This window comes from Mugil cephalus, chromosome 12 (genome assembly GCF_022458985.1).
Source record: "Mugil cephalus isolate CIBA_MC_2020 chromosome 12, CIBA_Mcephalus_1.1, whole genome shotgun sequence".
NCBI lineage: Eukaryota > Metazoa > Chordata > Actinopteri > Mugiliformes > Mugilidae > Mugil > Mugil cephalus.
In genome coordinates, this window is record NC_061781.1 from 9,824,864 (window position 1) to 9,845,595 (window position 20,732).

Consider the following 20,732-nt stretch of genomic DNA (forward strand, 5'->3'; position numbering starts at 1 on the left):
TCCACAGTTATACACATCAGAACGCACAGGGAAATATAAGGTTGTACCTAACTTAAAATGTTAGCTTGTATATACATGCATTTACAATATTTTAAAGCAGCTGTGTGAATAAGGTGCAGTGGTATTGAAGTCCAGTCAAGGCCCAGAGTTGAGCAGATGGATAGCATTGGGATAAAAACTTTTCTTCAGCCTCTCAGGCTTTGTTCCCAGACTAAAGATACACCTAAGGCACAGTGGTGTGTGAATAGCACTGATGCCTCTCAGATGGTTCAAAGAAGGTCCCGGCCCTTTCTGTGCAGTTTGCTTATTCGCTGTGTGTCCACATGGGTTCTCTCTGGGTACTCCCACACGACTTCCTCCCACTGTCCAATGACATGCTCATTAGGTTCATCAGTGGTTCTGAATTAATTCTGCGTTAGCCCTGTGATGGACTAGTGACCTGTCCACAATGTACCCCGCCTCTCACCCGATGACAGCTGGGACAGGCTCCAGCAGAAAAGCGCTTATAGAAAACAAATGTATGAAGATATTGCCATTGAGCTGTAAAAATCTAGGATTGGAGAACAAAGTAGACAATGGCACCACACGTTTGGCGAGACTGTAGCGAGCAATTTAAAAAGGACAGAACAATTAGAAGCACAACAATCCACTAACTGTAAAGCGGTTTTATTTATCAGCATATTATTTCGGTACAACAAGCACCATTTCAACTTTCATTGTGATTATCTCAAACTATACATGTACTGGGATCCCCTCTGTAAACTTCAATCCAGATCATCCAGCCACCATCATTTCACAAGGAAACGCTGTGAGGTGGCTTTAGTCTATGTGGGTAACTACCTTCAGTGTTAAATCCATTTACACAGGGAAAAACCACCAGGGGCCACCCAACAGCAAAAATAAAGAGGCAGCATTTGGAGAGAAGGCAGGAGTTACAAACCAATAACTGCATTCAATAAACAACCACACCTTTCTTAGTAAGACTTATAGAAATGGGGAAAACACCACAGTGGGTACTTAAGAACATGCAAGACAAGAAATAAACATTAAAAAAGTAGTCCATGTACAATTATACACACAAAATAAACATATAATGACAATTTATTGACAGATCATAAAGACGCAAGTGCAAGAGCCTCCTCCCACATACTACTACACCATGCTTCCCCTCGGTGACACATTATCTAATGGTGAGATAATTATAAACTCCAGCTTGACTGGGGACAGGTCGCAGTGATCCTATAGGATATAATAAGTCTTATGATCAATGCCTAAAGACTAAGGATTTGCTTTTAGCAGGAGGGTATGCACTGCACAAGGAACACGCTGTTATCTTTGTTGGCCCTAGTAACCTCAACCAAGCTGGGAAGCTTGATCGTCATATTTAAAAAGCTACAACAGTCCACAGTCTGTGATGACAAGCTTCTTTGTGGGGTGACCACCCTTTGTGCCCAGCTCTCCCATCTGTTGCACCACGTCCATTCCGTCGCAGACCCAGCCGAAAGCCACGTGTTTGAAGTCCAGGTGTTCGGCTTTCTTCAGGGTTATGAAGAACTGAGAGTTGTTGGTGTCGCGACCCCGATTGGCCATTGACAGGATGCCTGGGCCCGTGTGCCGAACGTCAAAGTTCTCATCCTCGAACTCCGTGCCATAGATGGACTTGCCTCCTGTGCCATCACTCTTGGTAATGTCACCACCCTAAAACACCAATGGGAGACTTCTTAGTCGTGTTATATACATGCAAGTCTGCTATTAACAAACTGCTTTCATTTCTGCCTGCCCTCCAGTATTGATCTGACGTGATGATTAAAAATAACACAGTAGTGCATTAACAGGAAGATAAGTTCCTTTGTATTTTGGAATATTTAAAACTACAGTCTTCTGATCTTGATAAACAACTTACCTGACACATGAACTCTGGTATGACCCGATGGAAGATAGAGTCCCGCAGCCCGAATCCTTTCTCACCAGTACAGAGAGCCCGGAAGTTCTCTGCAGTCTTGGGGACAATATGGGAGAACAGCTCTATAGTAACAGTACCCAGCGGCTGGCCATCAGCTGCCACGGCGAGGAACACCCGCGGGTTACTGTCTCTGGAGTGCTCCTGAACTCTGGACATGTGTGGTGAGGAGAGGCATGAATCGTCGGTCTGGCCCATGCGGCTCTGACACTCGCAGAAGGTCTTCTTGAAGGATTCAGCTATCTCAGGGGTTTTGAACTTGGCTGCCAGCTGCTCCACTACACCATCCCCGTCTGAGCAGACCATCAGAGAGAACAACGTGGGAGAATGAACACGTGCGAGGTGACTGGTTTAAAAACGTGCAGACATTCTGGCTTCATATTTACCTGAGTAGTCAGTGGCAGTCCAAATGAGAGCGTTGGCCGAGGCGTTCATGGGTTTAAGCTCCATGGCCTGGGTGATGGTGTGGTTGGCACACACCCTCAGCACCTGCTCTCTCCTCATCAGGATTCGATAGAAACGTTTGGCTGGGTGGTAGAGGATCTTGATGTCTCCGATGCCTCGCTCCTTCCACTGACTGAGGTCCCGGTCCCACCGGTACAGCTTGGTGCGCTCCTTAAACAGGATCTCCTCATCCTCCTCTCCAGACTTTGTCTCCACCTGATTCACAAACACAAGGGAGACTTGTAGACCTGTACCTCCACCAACAGTCGTCTATTTACTCTCTTGAGAAAACTCAAATGTACCTCAGGTAGTGACACGATAGGCTCAAAGTGAATGTCCACATTATTAGGAGCCTCTTCTTCATCACTTCCCTCCTCATCGTTCTTTGGTGCAGCAGACGCCATTGACCCAAATACTGACGCTCCAGCATTAGCCCACGAGAAATTAGAATCTGCGTCAAGATAAACAGAAGACATGATGAAAACAAGTTTTTGATGATGTTGGTAATTTTTCCACCAAACAATACTGAAGCTAACCTTTTGATCCAAATGCATATCCTTCTGTGGACTGGGCCAGGTCAGCAAAAGAAAAGCCTCCTAACGAGCTGAAGCCGAAGCCAGAAGAGTCGGTGCCTGGAAGAATAAAGTTGTTAAATAGTTAACTGAAAAATTTCAGAAGATAATACTGATCAGGATTCAAAATGATTAATTCATCAACTGATAAGGGGACAAAGAGAACCCTGAATGGATTAAACCAAATGTTATGTTTCAACAAAAAACATAAAACCATAATCTTTAAACTCCTTGTTGAATATCCAAAATACAAGATAAAGTATCCACAATGTTAATTTACTCAGAAAATTAGATATTTAACAGTTATTTCTTGATAAGAATAGTCCGTGGTTCAACTACGTATATATTATTCCAGGCCACAAGTGACGGTGGATGTTGAGATTTGTTAGTAAAATACATTCATAACTTTAAACTTGGCAGCAGAAGTCTCCTATACCTTGTTGACTAGTTGTAGTAGAAGCAGGCGCTGAGGTGTCAGTCCCAACGTCGGACTCTGTTGCCGGGCTCTTCTTAGTGGACAGGTCAATGGGAGCACTGCTGGGACGAGCTTCACTCAGAGACTCAGTTGGCTGGTCTGAAATCTGCTGGTCTGGCACAGAGGTGCTGGCCGAGGAGTCTGCACCACTAGATGATGAGCCTGATGGCTCTGCCGGGGCCTGGGCAGGGCTGATGGAGGCCTGGTCAGGGCTGATGGAGGCCTGGTCAGGGCTGATGGAGGCCTGGTCAGCTGTGTTTAACTGGGCAGCCTGAAACAAATGTAGGAATTAAACTCAAATTATTCCTCCATAGCTTCCTTTCTGGGACACACTACAATATGGATTCAGGTCAACAACATAGATTCCACTGTTACAAAGCGTTGCGTCATCGACTCGACTTTAAAAGAAAACAGGAAGTCGATCATTTATCATGTGGTCCTATCTAAGAGCTGTGTCCATTACCAAGACTTGATGTGCTTTGCGGACTTCCGTGTCAAAGTCTTCAGGCTTGTCGTGGTCAGGGTCGCTATCTGTGGTGCTCAGTCCACAGAAGAAGGTGGGTGGAAGCTGGAGGCTCTTGGCCTTCTCCTCCTCCTCTGGTGTTGGCTTCTTCTCCCACACCACCTGGCAGTCTGGCTCTGCATGCAGCACACATGAGATCAGAATAAGAGAATGACTGGTATGTGGCGCCAGAACTAGATGGAGATTAAATCCACATATTTTTGGCCGAGAATTTATATTAAAATGCTTTTATCCGTCTCAAAATGTCTTTCGAAACACACACGACACACGTACCATCACCACAAGCCGCAGCTTTTTTCTCAGGAGGGTCGGGGTAGAGCTTTCCATTCAAGGCTTTCACTGCAGATTCGTAGTCTTCATCTATAAGTTCAAAACAAATTTAAGACATATTGCTCTTGCATTAGACGTCTACTTACTAAAAAAGAAGAAATATCAAATCCTAGACAACTTGGACAAAGTCAGTGGTCATGAGTGGGCAATGTATTTTTATCAGCTTTGTAGGTTTTAATGAATATTTTGATATCATGACAAGATACAACATTTAATATTTGCAACCAAGAAATGATCTGTAAGTGTGTGTAAAAATTAGTCACATGTAAATCAAGCACGTTTACATCTTTCGGTCTCACCGTCAGTTTGATCGTCGCTGGTGTAGCCCGGGTCATTCTGGTAGCAGAAGAAGGTGAGAGGCAGCTGGAGTTTTTTGGCTAGAGCCGCCTGTTCAGCAGTGGGTTCCCTGACATACACAACCACCACATCATCATCGTCATCTGACCCTGCACTGCCCCCTTCTGCCTGGGAAGACCCTGTGATTGCCAGAAACAATAGAAGCAATGATACAAAGTTACCGGGAAGGCAATGTTTGGATTTATTTCCTTCATAACCACAGAGATGTTAGACACACACGCACTCACACACACACGCACACACACACACGGGTCATGCACATCAATACTGAACAGCATGCATTTGATTAACAACAGTGACGGACCAGTTGTAAGAGCATTTCTGTTTGGTCTCCAGGTTCAACTCTTACTGTGGACACATGGTTGAGTAGCATTAAACAGCATAAATACCTGAGATTATTAGAATCCTAATTAGATTTTGCTGAGGTGCACATCACAGGCGGAAACGGAGTTACATTTCATGCTGTTGCTACACATCCAGCACTAAAAATGGCACGAGTGACGTTCACATGGTGCATTCCTCTCTGAAGGAACGCCCTCTGCTCTCAGCTCACCTTTCAGAAGACATTCAGCTTGTTCTGATGTGTCCTGATGCTATTCACAACTCTGCTTTGGTTCTTTCTAACTAACAGTTAACTATGGTTAACGACATGGTATATTTAAAAATAACAATCCTTTTACTCAAGAGGGACACAGATTCGCCAGGTGATATAGTTATTAGTCACATTATTACTGACTTATATGAAATTATTAAACTGTCATTGCAGGCCATTTCCATCATGGCCCCGATTAGTCTGCAGCTAGAAGTACAAAACTGAGTTAGGTAGATATGGTGCTGTTTCAGGTATTATAATGTCCTATATTGACAAAACAAACTGCATCTCCACACACTGGACATGCAACACATTAGCTTCACAGTTTTTTTTCCCCACTCCGTGCATCCAGGTTATTTCTTTTTGGTAGTAATGGCCAGCCAAGTGAAAGCTGATAAGTGTTAACACACACTGCAGTGGTTAGAGTACCTGGGGATTCAAATTGGGTGGTTGATGTGCTGGTCCAAAAAGCCATTGGGTTATCTTTGAAAAGCCTAAAATCCAGCCCTAAAGGAGGATGAGTTGTTGGGCGAAGAGAAACTAATTGTGAGGCTGGTGTATTATCAGAAAACAATGCCAGAGATGTTAAAATGTGTAATACTATGAGTGTGTGTTTTTACCAAATGTACAGGTATAGCTCACATGTGATTAACCACATATAAAGTGGAAGAATGAGGAGGGAATGTAAACTCTGATATTTATACAGCTTGCGTCAAACTTCTATCCAACTGAAATAATGGAGCAATGAGGTGCAGACAACAGCAGACAGTGGAGTACAACTATAATAAATAGAAACAGCTACACATATACCAATTTAAAACATATAATGTTTCAAGGACTTTTTACCTTTCTCCGGGATTTTAAAGGCAGGAGCTGCAGGTGAGGTCTTGGCAGGGCCTCCTGACCCTTTGGCTTTCAAACCAGATGCAGGCTCCTCAGCAGATTTAGGACTGCCAAAAATCTTGTGAACGGTATCAGTGCCAAAGACAAACTTTGGGGGAGACACCACACTCTTTGGTGGACTGACTGGACTTGGAGACCCAGCTGGACATGGTCTAGTGTCAGGAGAAAGCTCTGTGCGTTCCTTCGTTGTCTCTTCCAAAACAGCAATGGCTGCCTTCCCACATACTGTAGGTGTAACAACCTTTGCTGGTCCTGAAGTTCCACCATCTTGTGGTACGACAACTGTAGGTGTCACTGGAATCATGAGCTCTTCCTTTTCTTGTGCAACTTTGGCCTCATCGAAGACTTGTTTGAATGTATTCGCAGTGTCCTGCAGCTTGAATCTCACAGCCAGCTGCTCAATATTACCCTCTCCTACTTCAGCAAAGTCCATGGCACTCCAGACCCAAGCCTTCTCTGCACCCTTCATAGGTTCCAGCTTCATGGGGGCTGTGATCCAGTGGTTGGCACAGATCTTAAGCACCTGGTCTCGTCTCATAATCAACCTCACTCGCTTGGTATCGTAATTCTGCAGGATCTTGAGGTCACCAATACCCCTCTCCTTCCACTGTCCCAGTTCTTTATCATAGCGATACAGTTTTGCTCTGTGACTGAACACTACTTGTTCATTTTCTTCTCCAGTGGAGATCTCCACCAAATCTGGCAAGGGGACCACAGGTTCAAAGTACTGGCCATCCCGCTCTTCATCCTGGGTCACATCCTGCTCATCATCAGTACCCACTGAGGCTCTGCTCTGGTTAAGCTTGGCAGGTGATTTGGATGGGCTGATGCCAGGTTGGAAGCTGAAACTGAACCCGCCGGTGGATTCCCCAAAACGGAAAAGGTTCTTTCTCAGGGGGCTGCTGGCAATGGGGGAGGCATAGATGGATGAGTCAGTAGTTTCATCTAAAGGGTCTCCTCGGAGGTCATAGTTATCCCACTCCAAGTTGGGGCCAGTTGTTTCAGCATGAGACTTGATAACAAGACTTGACACATCACTGGATGTTGTATTGTCTCCTTGGGTGTCATCGTCTTTGATCTTAGTTTTCTCATCTGTCAAGAAGGATCTTAAGTCTTTCAAACCAGACTTCATTTCCTCTGCTTTCTTAATGAGGTGTGCTGTTCTTCCTGTGTCAACCAGCTTGTGGGGTGTTTGTAAGGGGATATCTAAGAGAAGTCTCTGGCACTCTTCAAACTTTTCTTTAAACTCCTCAGCAAGCTCGGGGCTTTTAAATTTGGCAGCCAACTGTTCTAGTTTGGCATCTCCATCAGAGAAGTCATTGGCCATCCAAATCCACGCTTTGTCTGAGCCAGACAGTGGTTTAAGGTTCATTGTGGTGGTGATCCAGTGGTTGGCGCACACCTTCAGAACCTGTTCTCTTCTCATCAGCACTCTTAGCCGACCATTGGTAGTGTTTTTCAGGAATTTCAGGTTTCCCACACCGCGCTCTTTCCACTGACTGGTGCTGGTGTCGAATCTGAACAATTTTACTCGCTGAGAATAAAGAACCTGTTCATCCTCCTCTCCTGTTACCAGGTCCACCTTGTCAGGCATCTGCACCACTGGTTCAAACTGGATATCATCATTTTCCTCAGTTTTGTACATATCATCCTCGTCCTCATTTAAGGTGTCATTCTTGGTCGGGGTTGCCAGGATTGATGAGAACACTTGCTGACCAGCCCCAGAGAAACCTTTGAAGTCGGGATCACTCTGACCAAACTGGAAGTCCCCTCCAGTCGATTTTGCCAAGTCTGCAAAACTGAAAGAATCGTCTTTTCCAGCAATCAATGGATTCTGATCTTGTTCTGTTTGGCTCTCTGAGGGCATAGATGCATTTTCTGTCTCCTTGTGTTTGTCAGCTATGCTTTTAAGAAAACTGGAGGCTGATCCCGATGCTGGTTGATTACTGGCTGAGGGGGTTTCTTTTGCAGAGTCCTCAATGCCAAACTTGAAGCCACCAGCTGGAATGGGCATTGAAAACGAGAAGCCTGAGGAACTAGTGGCACTAGATCCAGACTGAGGAGCTTCAAACTTAAAAGAAGAGGCTTCCTTTTTTTCTTTGTTTTGACCAAACTGAAAAGCGCTGCCACTTCCAAATGGCATCGTAAATCCAGTGTTAGCAGGCTGATTTGAAGAAGTTCCAAAGCTAAAGTTGAAGTTGGAAGCTGAGGCTGAAGAACCCCTGCTGCTTATGCTTTTAGCATCGGGATTTGGCGTTTGACAGGATACACATTTACTGGCAGAGGCCTTATTTCTCACCAGACAAGCGTCACAATCCCATTCTCCATCCTTCTTGCCAAACAGTGCCTCCAAAGACGGATTCTCATTGGGTTCTCCACAGGAAACACATTTGGCTGCTGATGCGTCATTTCTGACCAGGCAGGCATTGCAGTCCCACTGCCCAACTCCTGATAATGCTGGCAGTTTTGGTGCCGCTACAGCTACGTCTTTTGATTTAGCAGCAGGATTCAAGCTATTACAGGCGACGCATTTATCAGAAGATGCTTCATTTCTTACTTCGCATACATCACAATCCCACTGCCCAGGCTTCTTGCTAAACTGGGCCAATCCAGAGTCAGATGTAGCAGGCTGCAAAGCAGGTGGGTCTGCAGCTGGTGTAGGTGCAGTTGTTTTAACTGGGGCTTTAAAAGCTTTACAAGAAGCACAAGTGTCTGACGAGGATTCATTTCTTGTGGAACATGCCTCACAGACCCACTGTTCTGTTTTTTTTGAAAACCCGGCCCCAAAGCCAAAACCAAAGGTACTGGGTACCATGTCAGCAGGTTTTGAAGAGTTGAACCCAAATGTAAATGAAGAGGGTACGGAGGGGGCAGAAGCTGCAAAAGCACCAAATCCAGTAAATGCAGTGGTAGAACTACTTGGTTTTGATGAATCAGTACCAAATTTGAAAGTAAATGGACTGACTTTGGTTTCACCAGTGGCCTGAATGTCTGGTTTTGAAGTAGCCTTGGGATTGGCATGTTGACATGCAACACACTGCATATCTGTGGGTTTATTTCTTATACAGCACACACTGCACTCCCATTCTCCTTCTTTAAGTGCAAACTGGGCTGCCAGTGATTCAGAACCTTTAAAGCTTTCTTCCTTCTTCTCCGGCTGATTGTGCTTTTCTGGTGTTTTGAATACAATTTTCTGTGCTTCCTCAAACTTTGCTTTGAAAAGTGATGCCTCATCTACAGTTTTGAACCGGATGGCCAGCTGTTCGGGCTTAGGCTCTTCATCTGCATAATCAATGGCATTCCATACCCAGGATTTATCAGAGGCTGCATTGGGTTTCAATAACATATCACCAGTGATGTAGTGGTTTGCACAGATTTTAAGTACCTGCTCCCTTCTCATTAGGAGACGAACCTTTCCTTTAGTATTGTGTTTCAAGATTTTAACATTGCCAATACCACGTTCCTTCCACTCTTTTGTCTCTGTGTCGAATCGATACAACTTTGCCCTGTTGCAAAACATTTCTTCCTCTTCCTCCTCACCTGTTTTTACATCTACTTTGTCAGGAAGAGGCACAATGGGTTCAAAGTGAGGCCCATCTTCATCTTCCTCAACATGAGTGCTGTCATTGTCGCTCTCAACTGCTTTTTCCTGCTCTGGTGCAGACGAGACCAACCCAAACACTGGCTTGGCAATATCCCCAAATTTAAAAGGCTGCTCCACCTTTCCAAACAGACTTCCAGTGGCTGTGCTCTGAGATGAATCAACTGAGCAGTTAGCAACACTTTTATTGCCAAAGGTGAAGATGCCTGGTTTGCTGGGGGACTGGTCCTGAGCTGGAAGCTTCTCTGAAAAAGGATCTGTTTTAGCAGGCATGTCAGATGTCAAAAGGCCAAGCAAACTTTCACTATGTCTGGTTTGGGAAGCAGAGAAAGTGAAATCCCCATCATTGGATTTAAAGTTGGAGTTGAATTTAAGAGCAGCTGAAGGTGTAGAATGGGCCACTGCCCCTGCTCCAAAACTAGGCACCCTGGGGACTTCAGCAGGGGCCTGCTGGCTAAACGAGAGCTTCCCAAACTCCATAGGGTTTCCCTCATTGCCTTTTGGGGGCTGAACAGGGACTATAGATGGCTTAGTGAAGTAGCCAGGTTCAGGTAGGGGAGGGTTTGTAGTTTGTTGGGTAACGCTCTGGCCATAATATTCTTCACTATATGGGGAAAGAAGACTCGTGGCTGGTGATTCAAACCGCAGAGGGGCACCAAAGACTTGCTCTTGTGGAGGGTAGATACAGGGTGCGGCTGTTTGCAATGGAGGTGTGTGAGTGGGCGGCTGGTAGGCATACATATGCTGTTGAGGTGGAATACGGTTCACACTGTACATTGGGCCCTGTGTGAAAGAAAATCAAAATCAAATGTCACTTCAGATACTCTGCACAAGACTATTAATGTAAAGCAATGTTAATGTAAATTACCTTGGTGGGAGTTACATAAGCTGGAGACTGGTTGTAGAACACAGAGGGGCCTGTTGTGGCAACTTAAAAAAAGACAGACATGTATATAAAGATGAGTTAATGATTTCTGTCCAGTACATGTAGGCATAATGATGGGATACACAACTTTAAACACTTTCTATTTCTGTGTAGCATACTTACCAGTTAGAGGGGCCCCATGGTAGGACTGGACTGGGGTAAAAGGTTCCTGCAGGCCTTCTGCTCCATAGGTCTCGCCATACATCTTATGACGAGGAGAGCCTACATTCCCTGATGAGTTGTGTCTCAGGTCGTGAACCTCATTCTGCAAAACAAGGCATCAATAAAAATCTCATCTCTAAGCTGATCTAATGGTGTCTCTAATGTCTCCAGTTCTGACCTTGAGGGCTTCTACTTGCTGGCACAGCATCTGAAGGAGACTTTTCTGGTCCTCTGCCCAATGAGGTGCTGACTTGGGAGAAATCTGAAGAACAGAGATCAATGAATGACAGAAAATTAGATGTGTGGACAAAGAAAATCTGTGCTGAATACAATGTAACCCTACATAAAAAGTAAAAAACTGAGAAGGTCTTCTTAATAGTAGCCAATAATATCTGGACCTACCAGTCGTTTGGAAGGAGATACAATGCTTTTGTTGGGAGAAGGAGTGGAAAACTTAATGTGGGATATTGTTGCACTGGTTTCTGTGGGATGAGCAGGGCTTGAGTGGGTGGGTCCCCTTCGATGCTGCTCCTCCTCCTTCTCGTCCTCTTCATCCATGGCCTCCTCAGTATCCCCCAGCTGCTGGTTTACATCATTCAGAAGGTCCACGACCTCCTCCATGGAAACAGGCAGCTGTACAGAAAAAGAGGGCAATGTACACTCAGCTACAAGCGTCACATTCACTGGTGAAAACATGAAGAAAACTTTTCACAATGTAAAAAACAAAAACGTACTAAACATCCATTGTGATATTCTATGTTGTGAAGGTTAAAAATGGTGACTTGCCTTGTCAATGTCATCTGCATTGGCATTGTAGATCTTAGACAAGTATGTCCTGAATTTTCTCAGAAAAGTGATGCATCTATCTTGAGTCTCCTCAACCCCATTGCTGGCCTCCTCTGACAGCCGCTGATAGATCTGCAAAGAAATCGTCGCACATTGCAGAAAACAAAAAACTGAAAGACAAGCGCAAAAATAGGTAGCACTAGATAGGATATGAGACATGTACTAATGTGATATTACACAAAATTTCACTGATCTGAGTGAATTTTAAGTCTTGATACATATAGGCACTTAAAGGGTATTTTTACCAAAATGTTACCAAGACTGGAAGATGGAGTGGAGGAAAAAAACGTGCTGTCAGTGAAAACAGAAGTGATTCAGTGCTTTTTGTGGCCTTCATGATGAATGCTATGTTCCTTTCAAATATTAACTCATACAATAACTATGTCACTTTCAAAAACGCTTATATCCTCCTGTGTGTTATGTCCTGTTGGTGCTTCTAGTACGTAGAGTAGTCATGGACTCTAGAAAACAAAGACTGGATTCTTGAATTTGTAGTGTGAATAAAATAAAATAAAAAGTCAAATGGCAGAAGCTGAAGTTATCTCAGTTATGTTTCCAGTAAGATTTACCTGAGCTAAATGCCAGGCGGAAGACATGTTATTGATGGTTTCCAGGGTAGCGATGGCCTCCTCTGTTCTACCTTCAATGTCAAGAAGAGCTGCATAAGCTATTTTGGCTTCCTCTTCATAACCTTTCACAGAAGAAACCTGAAAAGAAAACACAGCCATACGGTCCTTAAATCTAATAGGGTAGTTACAAATAAAATGATACATGAATAAGAGTTACACACTACAGGATGTAAGCACTCACAGTATTTCATAGTATAACAGCATAACCATGGCTTGTAAGAGGCAATTTCAAAGACAATAATTATCAGATAATACAGCCATAATCTTCCAGATGGTTAGACTCAGGACTAGCCTTGAAGATAAAGATGGCTACACATAAAATAAATCCATGAAAAAGGTAATAACCTGAATATCTTTGGAAGGAAAGTGTATAAAGAGGGGTTCGAGGGGTTCTGGTATACTGCGTCTGTTTCTGATCTTCTCCAACAGTGGGAGGACAACTTTCCAGTAGTGCACACTGCGGCCGATGTACTCCTTCTGGTCATAGTACGAGTTCACTCCATCACCCTGTGTTGTTAAACATACCAACAGACCTCATGTCAGAAAGAAGGTGAGCTTTATATATTAGCTGAATGTAGGAATGATACACAGAACAACTTTGACACAAGTCATTTTATCAGTCAATAGATTAATGAGGGTCATTATGTCTTATTTTAGATATATATTACTTATACTTATACTTATCTTCACACATATGTCTGACGATAAGAAAATCGTAATATATTACAGAGCCTACTTTAAAATAACAACACATGTTTAAGCCAAAGAAGTGGCACATGTGGCAGTGAAGACATCCTAAACCTAATCCTGTTTAGCAGCTGTAGAGAGAGTGCCAGATACTTTGCAGACACACCTGTCCCTTTCAGTCAAGGTGCTCGGTTACCTAATGCATTTTAAGCTGTCAGTGCAGGTTATCAGAGTTTAAAAGGCTGTCACTAAGCAAACTGATGGTTGTTCTAGCAAATTCAGCAATGTTTTCAATGAAACAAATCTGCTGCAATGTTGATGTTCATGTAGCGTTGTTCATGCAGCCTTTTCTGTAAAAACAGATCATTATCACATGAGGTCCAGAACTTTGAGAGAACATGAAGTGTTTGTAAAACCACTGAGTTTAAGTGTATGCATAACTGTGTGTCTGTGTGCGTACTGTCTGGCTGAGACTTTGAGCCCAGTGGATGGCCATCGCTGGTTGAAGCCCGTGTTTCTCTCCAGCCCTCAGAGTGCTCAGCCCATGCTGCACAATCATCCGCAGCTTGGCCGACATGCCTGGACTGCAAAAGCATGCATCAAAAACACAGAACATTAGGGCTCTACATTGATGACAGTAAAAGTAACAACAGGTCTGCTATAGGAATAAAAACAGTAGAATCTGATCCACTGCTTTTTGGTCCATTTACTAATTCATTATATGAAATGTACAGTAAGACGAGGCCAAATCAAACAGGTTGATATAACCGTTTTTATGTTTGTGATATTTGCTGTTCAAGTCTATATTCTTCTATCTGGATGTTGGCGTTTTGAAACTCACGCTGCTCGTTTGTGAATGAGGCTGTAGATGGCATCCCACCACTCCCTCTGCCTGTCAGTGGTCAAGAGGCGGAGGAGAGGAAGAGGGAGGCAACGAGGCTCATAGAGCTGCTGCTGCTGCTGCTGCTGCTGCTGATTCACTCCACTGCTGATCTTTGCCGTCTCCTGGAGCTGACAGTGGCTACAGAACACCACACCACACAGAAACACCTGGACGGAGAGGAAGAATACATTTCAGGAACAACACATGGACCGAGTGGCAAAGTGTCATTTTGTAGAAAACTGTTAAGTATCAATAACTTGCATAAAATATAAAGTCAAACATGCAGACTGACAGGAGGAAAGAAAAGACCACAAATAAAAGTATTTCTATAAGCAGGATGTCGGAGTTAAATAATTCTCTCATTCATACATTTCATAGCACTCTTGGGACATGTTTTACATTCATCCACCAAACCAGGTGATTCCACCTTACCTCCAGGTCCAACAGGCATATAGATTCTGGTGCATTGGTGTCTAGTTTGGAGGTTCCCAGCATCAGCCTGGGAAAGAGTTGCTGCAGCCAGTCCCGGAGCGCCGGTCTTTGGCCAGAGAGGGCCCACTGTAGGCCCAACCAGCTCAGATGCTGTAACTCGCCATTGTGCAGCAGGATGGCGCCTACACATTAAATAAAAGTTTCAATCACAGATTGAGAGTAGTTACTAGCTACTCATTCCTAGCAGCAACTTCCATTAAAAAAAATAAACTGAATAGATTTTCTGGTTACTTTAATATTCAGTGAGATTATTGATTTTGTACCTGTGTCACATTTGGCCAGATGAGAGATCTCAGGAGCTATGGATCTAATGGAGTGTATGTCATCATTGGCAATAAAGGAAGACGCAGTGGAGGCTTGTGTACCCCACAAGAGTTCAAACAGAGAGTCCTGACCACTACGATTCCCAAAGACCTCCACCACCTACACAGAGAAAATAGGGAGTTAAACATCTGATGAATATAAATGTACAGTTTTTATGTATCACTGCCATTTATGATATTGTGAAGCTAACACAGAAAACACTGTGGCATCGCTTGATTGTTTGCACTTGCATAAAATCTATGACTGAAACAGATACACTGTTTGAGAAAACTAAACCAGAACACAAAGTCGGACCTGTCCGATTAATGTTGATGCATCAGGGCTCAGATTGAGCAACATGTGTCCAGCCTGACTCTGTCGGTCATTGGCCAGGAGCTCCAGGAGCTGTGGGGCTGACTGGTCCCTTTTGGTCCCTTTCGCCTTTGGTCTGGGAACCTTGTTGAAAGACAAACAAAACATCATCAAATCAAAGATCATCTATGTTTGCTCAAATTAAATCTGTAAAAGGAAGGCAAAACTCATCTGCACTTAGAAAAACAGCTTGTAACAGATGAATGACTCGACAAGTCATGTCACCCCGTTAGAGGACACTTCCAACTTAATAATGTAACTTGTAACACTTTTATATTTTATATTATTTCACTACAGTGGATCTGATGAACAGGTAGTTGAGTCAGTACCTGGTATGCCAGCAGGTAGCACAGAGCAGACAGATCAGTGACGGCCCTCCAGGTCTGTTGGCGATCCTGGGCCATTTTCAGCAGCAGTGTGGCGGCGTGCAGATAGAGGTGACCTCTCATCTCCAAAAACACCTCATAAAGGTCGTCTGCATGGCGGCCGGCGACGCTGCTCAGCGTCTGCATAGCTTGGTCAAAACTACACACACAGTTAAAAAAAAATATGTAAAAATAAAACCGAACACAATGTTTTCTGTGTTTATGAAGAAGTGTTGGTGTGATAAAATCAACCTTTGCTTCTGTAGAAATATTCTGTTATAGAATATGTATACAAACGATCTGGGACCTACTTTCTGAGAGCATCTAGGCTGTTTTGCACACTGCTCTGGGAGAGTGTGATTCGCATCAGGCTGCACCGAGCCAACAGCAGCTCTTTCTGGAGGTGTCGACACGCCTTCTCATTGCTGGAGATGCTGGGCTGAGCCAAATATTCCTGAAACAAAGGTCAAACATTATTTGATGCTGTTTGAAGTTTGAAGTACAGGTCTGTGAACACCTGAATCCACACTAACCTGCAGTGTCTGCACCACCACAGTGTACCAGTCCAGACTGTGGCGCAGCAAGCCCCTCTTCTCAGTAGCCAGGCAGTGTTTAACAGCCTGATCCAGCCGGCCATCCTGACAAAACAGCTGAACCAGCTTCACATTCACGTGGGCGTCAGCTGGTCGTGCTGCCAGTTCGGTCTGAAGGAGGTCGAACAACCGGTTCCAGCCCTGCTGACCCTGACGACTCAGGAGACGCTCCTGTGTGGTGAGGCATAGATAAACCAAAATTAGGTCTTGTAGCATCCCTTACTCTTTGTATTTGGATTGTGTGACTAATAAGGACAACATCAGGGCCAGTGGGAAACAGAAGCACCAAAAGTGAAGCAGCCTCACCTTCAGGTTGAAGACCGCTGGGTTCCCTGGCAACGCCTTTGCAGCTCTATCCACCCAAAACTCTGCTCTGCTGTCACATTCCTCCTTACTGACCAGTAACTCCGCCACCTTCAGCACCAGGTCCCTCTGGGCCGGGTTCAAGTCCACTGAGCGCTAGATAAAGAGGTGGTGGTATATTAGTGCTAGGCATACAAAAGCCTGTGGACAAGTGATTTATCCAAAAGCCAGGGTTTCTAAAAACAGCATCGAAGAGATAAAAAGAAAGCTCTGCAAGGTTAATGTCATTTTTTTGTACACACATTTTATATTTCATTTTATTTAATATCTTATTTTTCCTTCTTTGTGCTAACAGAGAACAAAAACTCAACACCTCCTCTTACCTCTCCCACGTTAATAACTGAATATCTTTATTAAACTGGAGATTGCTCTTATGAAAGACCAAACAGTAACAGCCTACACTGGAGGTGCTGTACGATGCATTAAGAACACAATCTAATAGGGCATATTTGACAAGCAGGAGGTCCAGTGGGAGTGTGAAAAGTTGCAATAAAAAGAAATGGAAATGTACAAGGCATAATACCTGGATGGACAATACTGACTTTGCACATTCAGCTTGTGACATAATTGTTCCAATATGCAAACAATATAATACCAGAAAGAGACTTCATTAGAGCGAGCATCAGTTAATATGCAGTTATATTATTAGAACGTGTTAATGAGTGTCTGGATGAAGCCGTCAACGACTCACTGCTGGTAGGATTAAAATCTACTGTAAATGTCAGAGACGCTGCTTCTTCTACAGATAACAAATAAACAATTCTTTATTTGAATCAATTTAAAAGTTTGCTTTGATGGATTACCTACTAAATGATAAACCACATTCCCAGTGTTTCCAATTCCACAGGAATAAACATCTAAAACATTAGCTCAGGAAAATGATCTACAGGAACAAAACCATGCAGAATGTGTGCATCAGAGATGCCACAATTATCAGTATAATATTGAACTCTTCAATTCACCATCCATGGTTAGAAATAAGTTTAGAGCTTAGAATTAATTGCGGCAATTTGAGCTTTGCATTTTTGTGTGGATTTCGTATATGTGTGTGTGGATAAGTCCTGTTGCTAGGACAAGGGAACTCCTCCATGTGAGTAAATATCCAATCACTACAAGCCAAAGTTAGGACAAGCTGACAATGTGTGTGAGACGTCATCAATAACATTTTTTTGTGCATGTCACTTACTCAAATAAACAGATGTGCATCACCCAGCTATATCATAAAGGCAGCATTGCCAAGGCGATGACACTGACATGCAAAAAGCAAAAGTCCCTCACTGATACCTTCCATCACAAATACACCATTTGTTCAGAGCGGCAAAAAATAACAAGGGCAACAAAGATGTTCACTCCTAAGGATTTTCAGCTAGTTCAGTGATTAGAGACGTGTTATATAACAGAACCCTCTTGCACATTTTTCTGCACAGATGTAATTCCTAACCTCTGTGAAACACGGCGCAAACGTATTGAAAGCAAATTAGATGAAGCTCAGAGTCATGCTCTCAGTTGGACCTCAAGGCCAACGGAGAGTAATTACCTCACAGTGACAGTTTACTATATGACGAGAGCATTATTCCAAACTGGCCCCCAATATGAAAGCCAAAAAGCAGTGTCAATCTATGCAGTGTCCCACCTCCTGGGCAAGGTTAAAAAAATACTGTTTTTCCCTTAGAAAACCACCACAGCCCTCCATGCTTTGACTTTGGGAAGCAAATTTTATTATTTATTTTTTTTTGCATTTCATATTAACTAACTTTAACTACTTACAATGCACATGTGTACTTCCTGTACAGGTTTTAGTACCAGCCAAAGTACCAATTTATTTTACCCATCAGAAGTGGTATACATTTATGATTCAGCTGTTTCAGGGGCGTGTACTGGCACAGCAGTCTTTAACCTAAAGACTCTTTTAGAGAACTACGGGACCTTGACGCTGTAACCAGCATCAAAATGAACCGGTGCGAGACATTTATACCTGTGCGCTCCTCAGTCTGTCCTGCTGTGTAACAACACTAGTAGGTGCTGTGTCTTTTTTGAAAGTCGTGTTATTTTTTTGTTTCTGCATACTGCTTCAATTTCCACAATGTTTGTACCTCTAAACATCCTCAGTTAACCTTTCCGCGATGTGTTCTATCTTTTATTAATTGAAAACCAATCGAAATTAAATTCATTTTTTTCAAAATGGAGAAACAGGCGGAAATACTTAAGCGGAAACACACTACTGCCAAGTGGACCAATCACAGCTCGTGTAGTTACATTTCTGAGGTGTTGCATGTCAGCTATGGAGCTAGAGTTTCCGCAGGGTCTGCGTATGCTCTAGGCTGTCATCGTAGCTAGGGGGTGTCAATTTGACTCAGAAAACCAAGCCGCCTATAAACACCTCTTATTTAATCATGTACATTCAGACTATCCTGGTCACTGGGGATTATTTTTGTAACAAAAGTTCACTTTCTACCAAGTAGCAAGTCAGTAAGTAGCAACGTGACATGCGGCTTTTTAGACTGATCATCCACATTCTTCCATACCTTTCAGAAAAAAAACATTTTTGTCCCAACATTTTGTCCCATTGTTTGACACAATCTTTTTACCTTGTAGCATCCTACAGCCTTGTTGACGTCTCCTTCTCTCTCATACAGCTGTCCAAGGAATTTGTGAGCTTTGGGATCTCTCTCCTGGACTTTGAGATACTCCGATACATGCCTAAGACAAGTATAAAACATACAAGATTACAGTCCCTATAATAAGAAGCACTAACACACTAGATCAATAAATAGAGACTCTCGCATGCTTACCTTTTGGCAAGATCATATTCCTTTGCTTCAAAATACAATTTCGCAAATAAAAACCCTTTGACTGGTTTCTGTGGAGAGAAAACACATCAGTGAATCAGACCACCAGCACACAGACACTATGGTTAAAGATTAGCTCTTTCTGATATTTGTTTCAAGGCTCAAACTAGTGTTACTGACTTCTGTAGAGATAATTTGCCTTACTGTTGAAATTTAAATCTTTTGCAGTGACTTCCCTGGTGGCTCTATAGGTATCTGTTGGTAGTATGATCATAAACACTCCAACCATTTGCCTGTTTTTCTATCTTTAGGTAAATATGCAAATCACACTACTACTCCATAAACACACATACAAATATGTGACCTAGTAGCTTGTAGTAGTGCACAGGTGTCAAACATACATCCCACGGGCCAAACGTGGCCCACCAGAGGGTCAAATCCGGCACGCAGCATGAATTTGCAAAGTGTGAATTACATAGCAAACTGCAATTTATCAATGAAATTAACTGCTTTTCCTAATATGTCCATTGTTTTAGTCAGAAGTGGAGACCCATGACTAAACATTAAGCATTCTTAATAAACTTCTTTTCTTTTATTGAAGGATAGTTTAATAAATGTAAACATTCTCCTAATTTACTCGTTCTTCTTTGCACTGAAACAAATGGAAAAGTATGTGGAGCTGTCGTTACTATTATGCTTTTGTGCTGGTCTGGCCCACCTGAGATCAAATGGACTGTATGTGGCCCCTGAACTAAAATGAGTTTGACTGATCATCCTCATTTAGGTTCACTAACACCAAGTCCACAACGAACCAGTAAAGTATAACCAGCTACCAGATCATCTAATCAACAATTAACACGAATATAACAATAGCAGATTTAGGAACATGGTTTGCCGTGAAGCTGCTAACAGGAGATACCTGCTCAGTGTAAAGAAAACAGTTCAGCCATGAACTTGTATTTTTCAGATATGTGAATCCTACTACTCAGCTAATGCTAAGTTAAAGCTACCTAGCATGCTAATTAGCCCAGGGCTACGCTAACAAACCCATGCCGCGCATTTTACGAAAAGAAGGGGAGGACACGACGGGGCGTCATCATGCCGGTTAGCTAAGTATGTCCTGGTAGTCGGCGAGGGCTAACAGAGGTTACACAAAACACTGAATCTGAGCTGTCCGATTTAAAGTAGCCTCAAATAAACCACAAACTAGTGTTTAGTGAACAAGTATACAGGCTGTACCGGCTGGCTAACTGACACATGTCGGTGTGACATGATGGCAGCCGCACGCTAGCATTAGCCGCGGACTTAACTTAATCTTACCTCTTTAAGTGAGGGCGAGGAGCTCTGGACCGAGGATACGTAACGGTCTACTTCGGCCTTACTTCGCCGCATGGCGCGTAGAGTTCCAGAAATTCATAAAGTATTACAGAGCCGACATTAATACCAAGTCCTCTGTCACTTCGTGATATTGATATTGCGCAGTCTCAATACCGTCAAATGGCAGCAGGTCACGTGGGCTTTGAACAGAGCTTCTTAACCAATGAGAACCGAGGATGTGGTTGACGC

General features: G+C 43.3%; 1 protein-coding gene across 3 annotated transcripts; it reads right to left on the reverse strand.

The window, feature by feature from the left end:
* Nucleotides 1-650: 650 nt before the first annotated feature.
* Nucleotides 651-20,667, reverse strand: ranbp2 (RAN binding protein 2). 3 transcript variants are annotated; one of them, XM_047600099.1, is made up of 30 exons: nt 20,487-20,667; nt 19,170-19,237; nt 18,966-19,077; nt 16,321-16,473; nt 15,955-16,185; nt 15,733-15,875; nt 15,386-15,581; nt 15,000-15,140; nt 14,645-14,804; nt 14,322-14,503; nt 13,848-14,056; nt 13,467-13,590; nt 12,665-12,826; nt 12,260-12,397; nt 11,631-11,762; nt 11,247-11,477; nt 11,023-11,106; nt 10,806-10,947; nt 10,626-10,687; nt 6,100-10,540; nt 5,683-5,760; nt 4,604-4,780; nt 4,248-4,334; nt 3,915-4,090; nt 3,418-3,722; nt 2,941-3,038; nt 2,707-2,855; nt 2,347-2,620; nt 1,904-2,253; nt 651-1,698 (listed from the first exon to the last, which is right to left on the reverse strand). In XM_047600099.1, the coding sequence occupies exons 1-30, from the start codon at nt 20,556-20,558 to the stop codon at nt 1,393-1,395; spliced, it is 9,183 nt and encodes a 3,060-aa protein (XP_047456055.1). In that variant the 5' UTR covers nt 20,559-20,667; the 3' UTR covers nt 651-1,392. The 3 variants fall into 3 exon arrangements, with proteins under 3 accessions (XP_047456055.1, XP_047456054.1, XP_047456056.1); XM_047600098.1 differs by having other exon boundaries at nt 2,941-3,036; nt 3,413-3,722; XM_047600100.1 differs by lacking the exon at nt 5,683-5,760 and having other exon boundaries at nt 2,941-3,036; nt 3,413-3,722.
* Nucleotides 20,668-20,732: the final 65 nt, after the last annotated feature.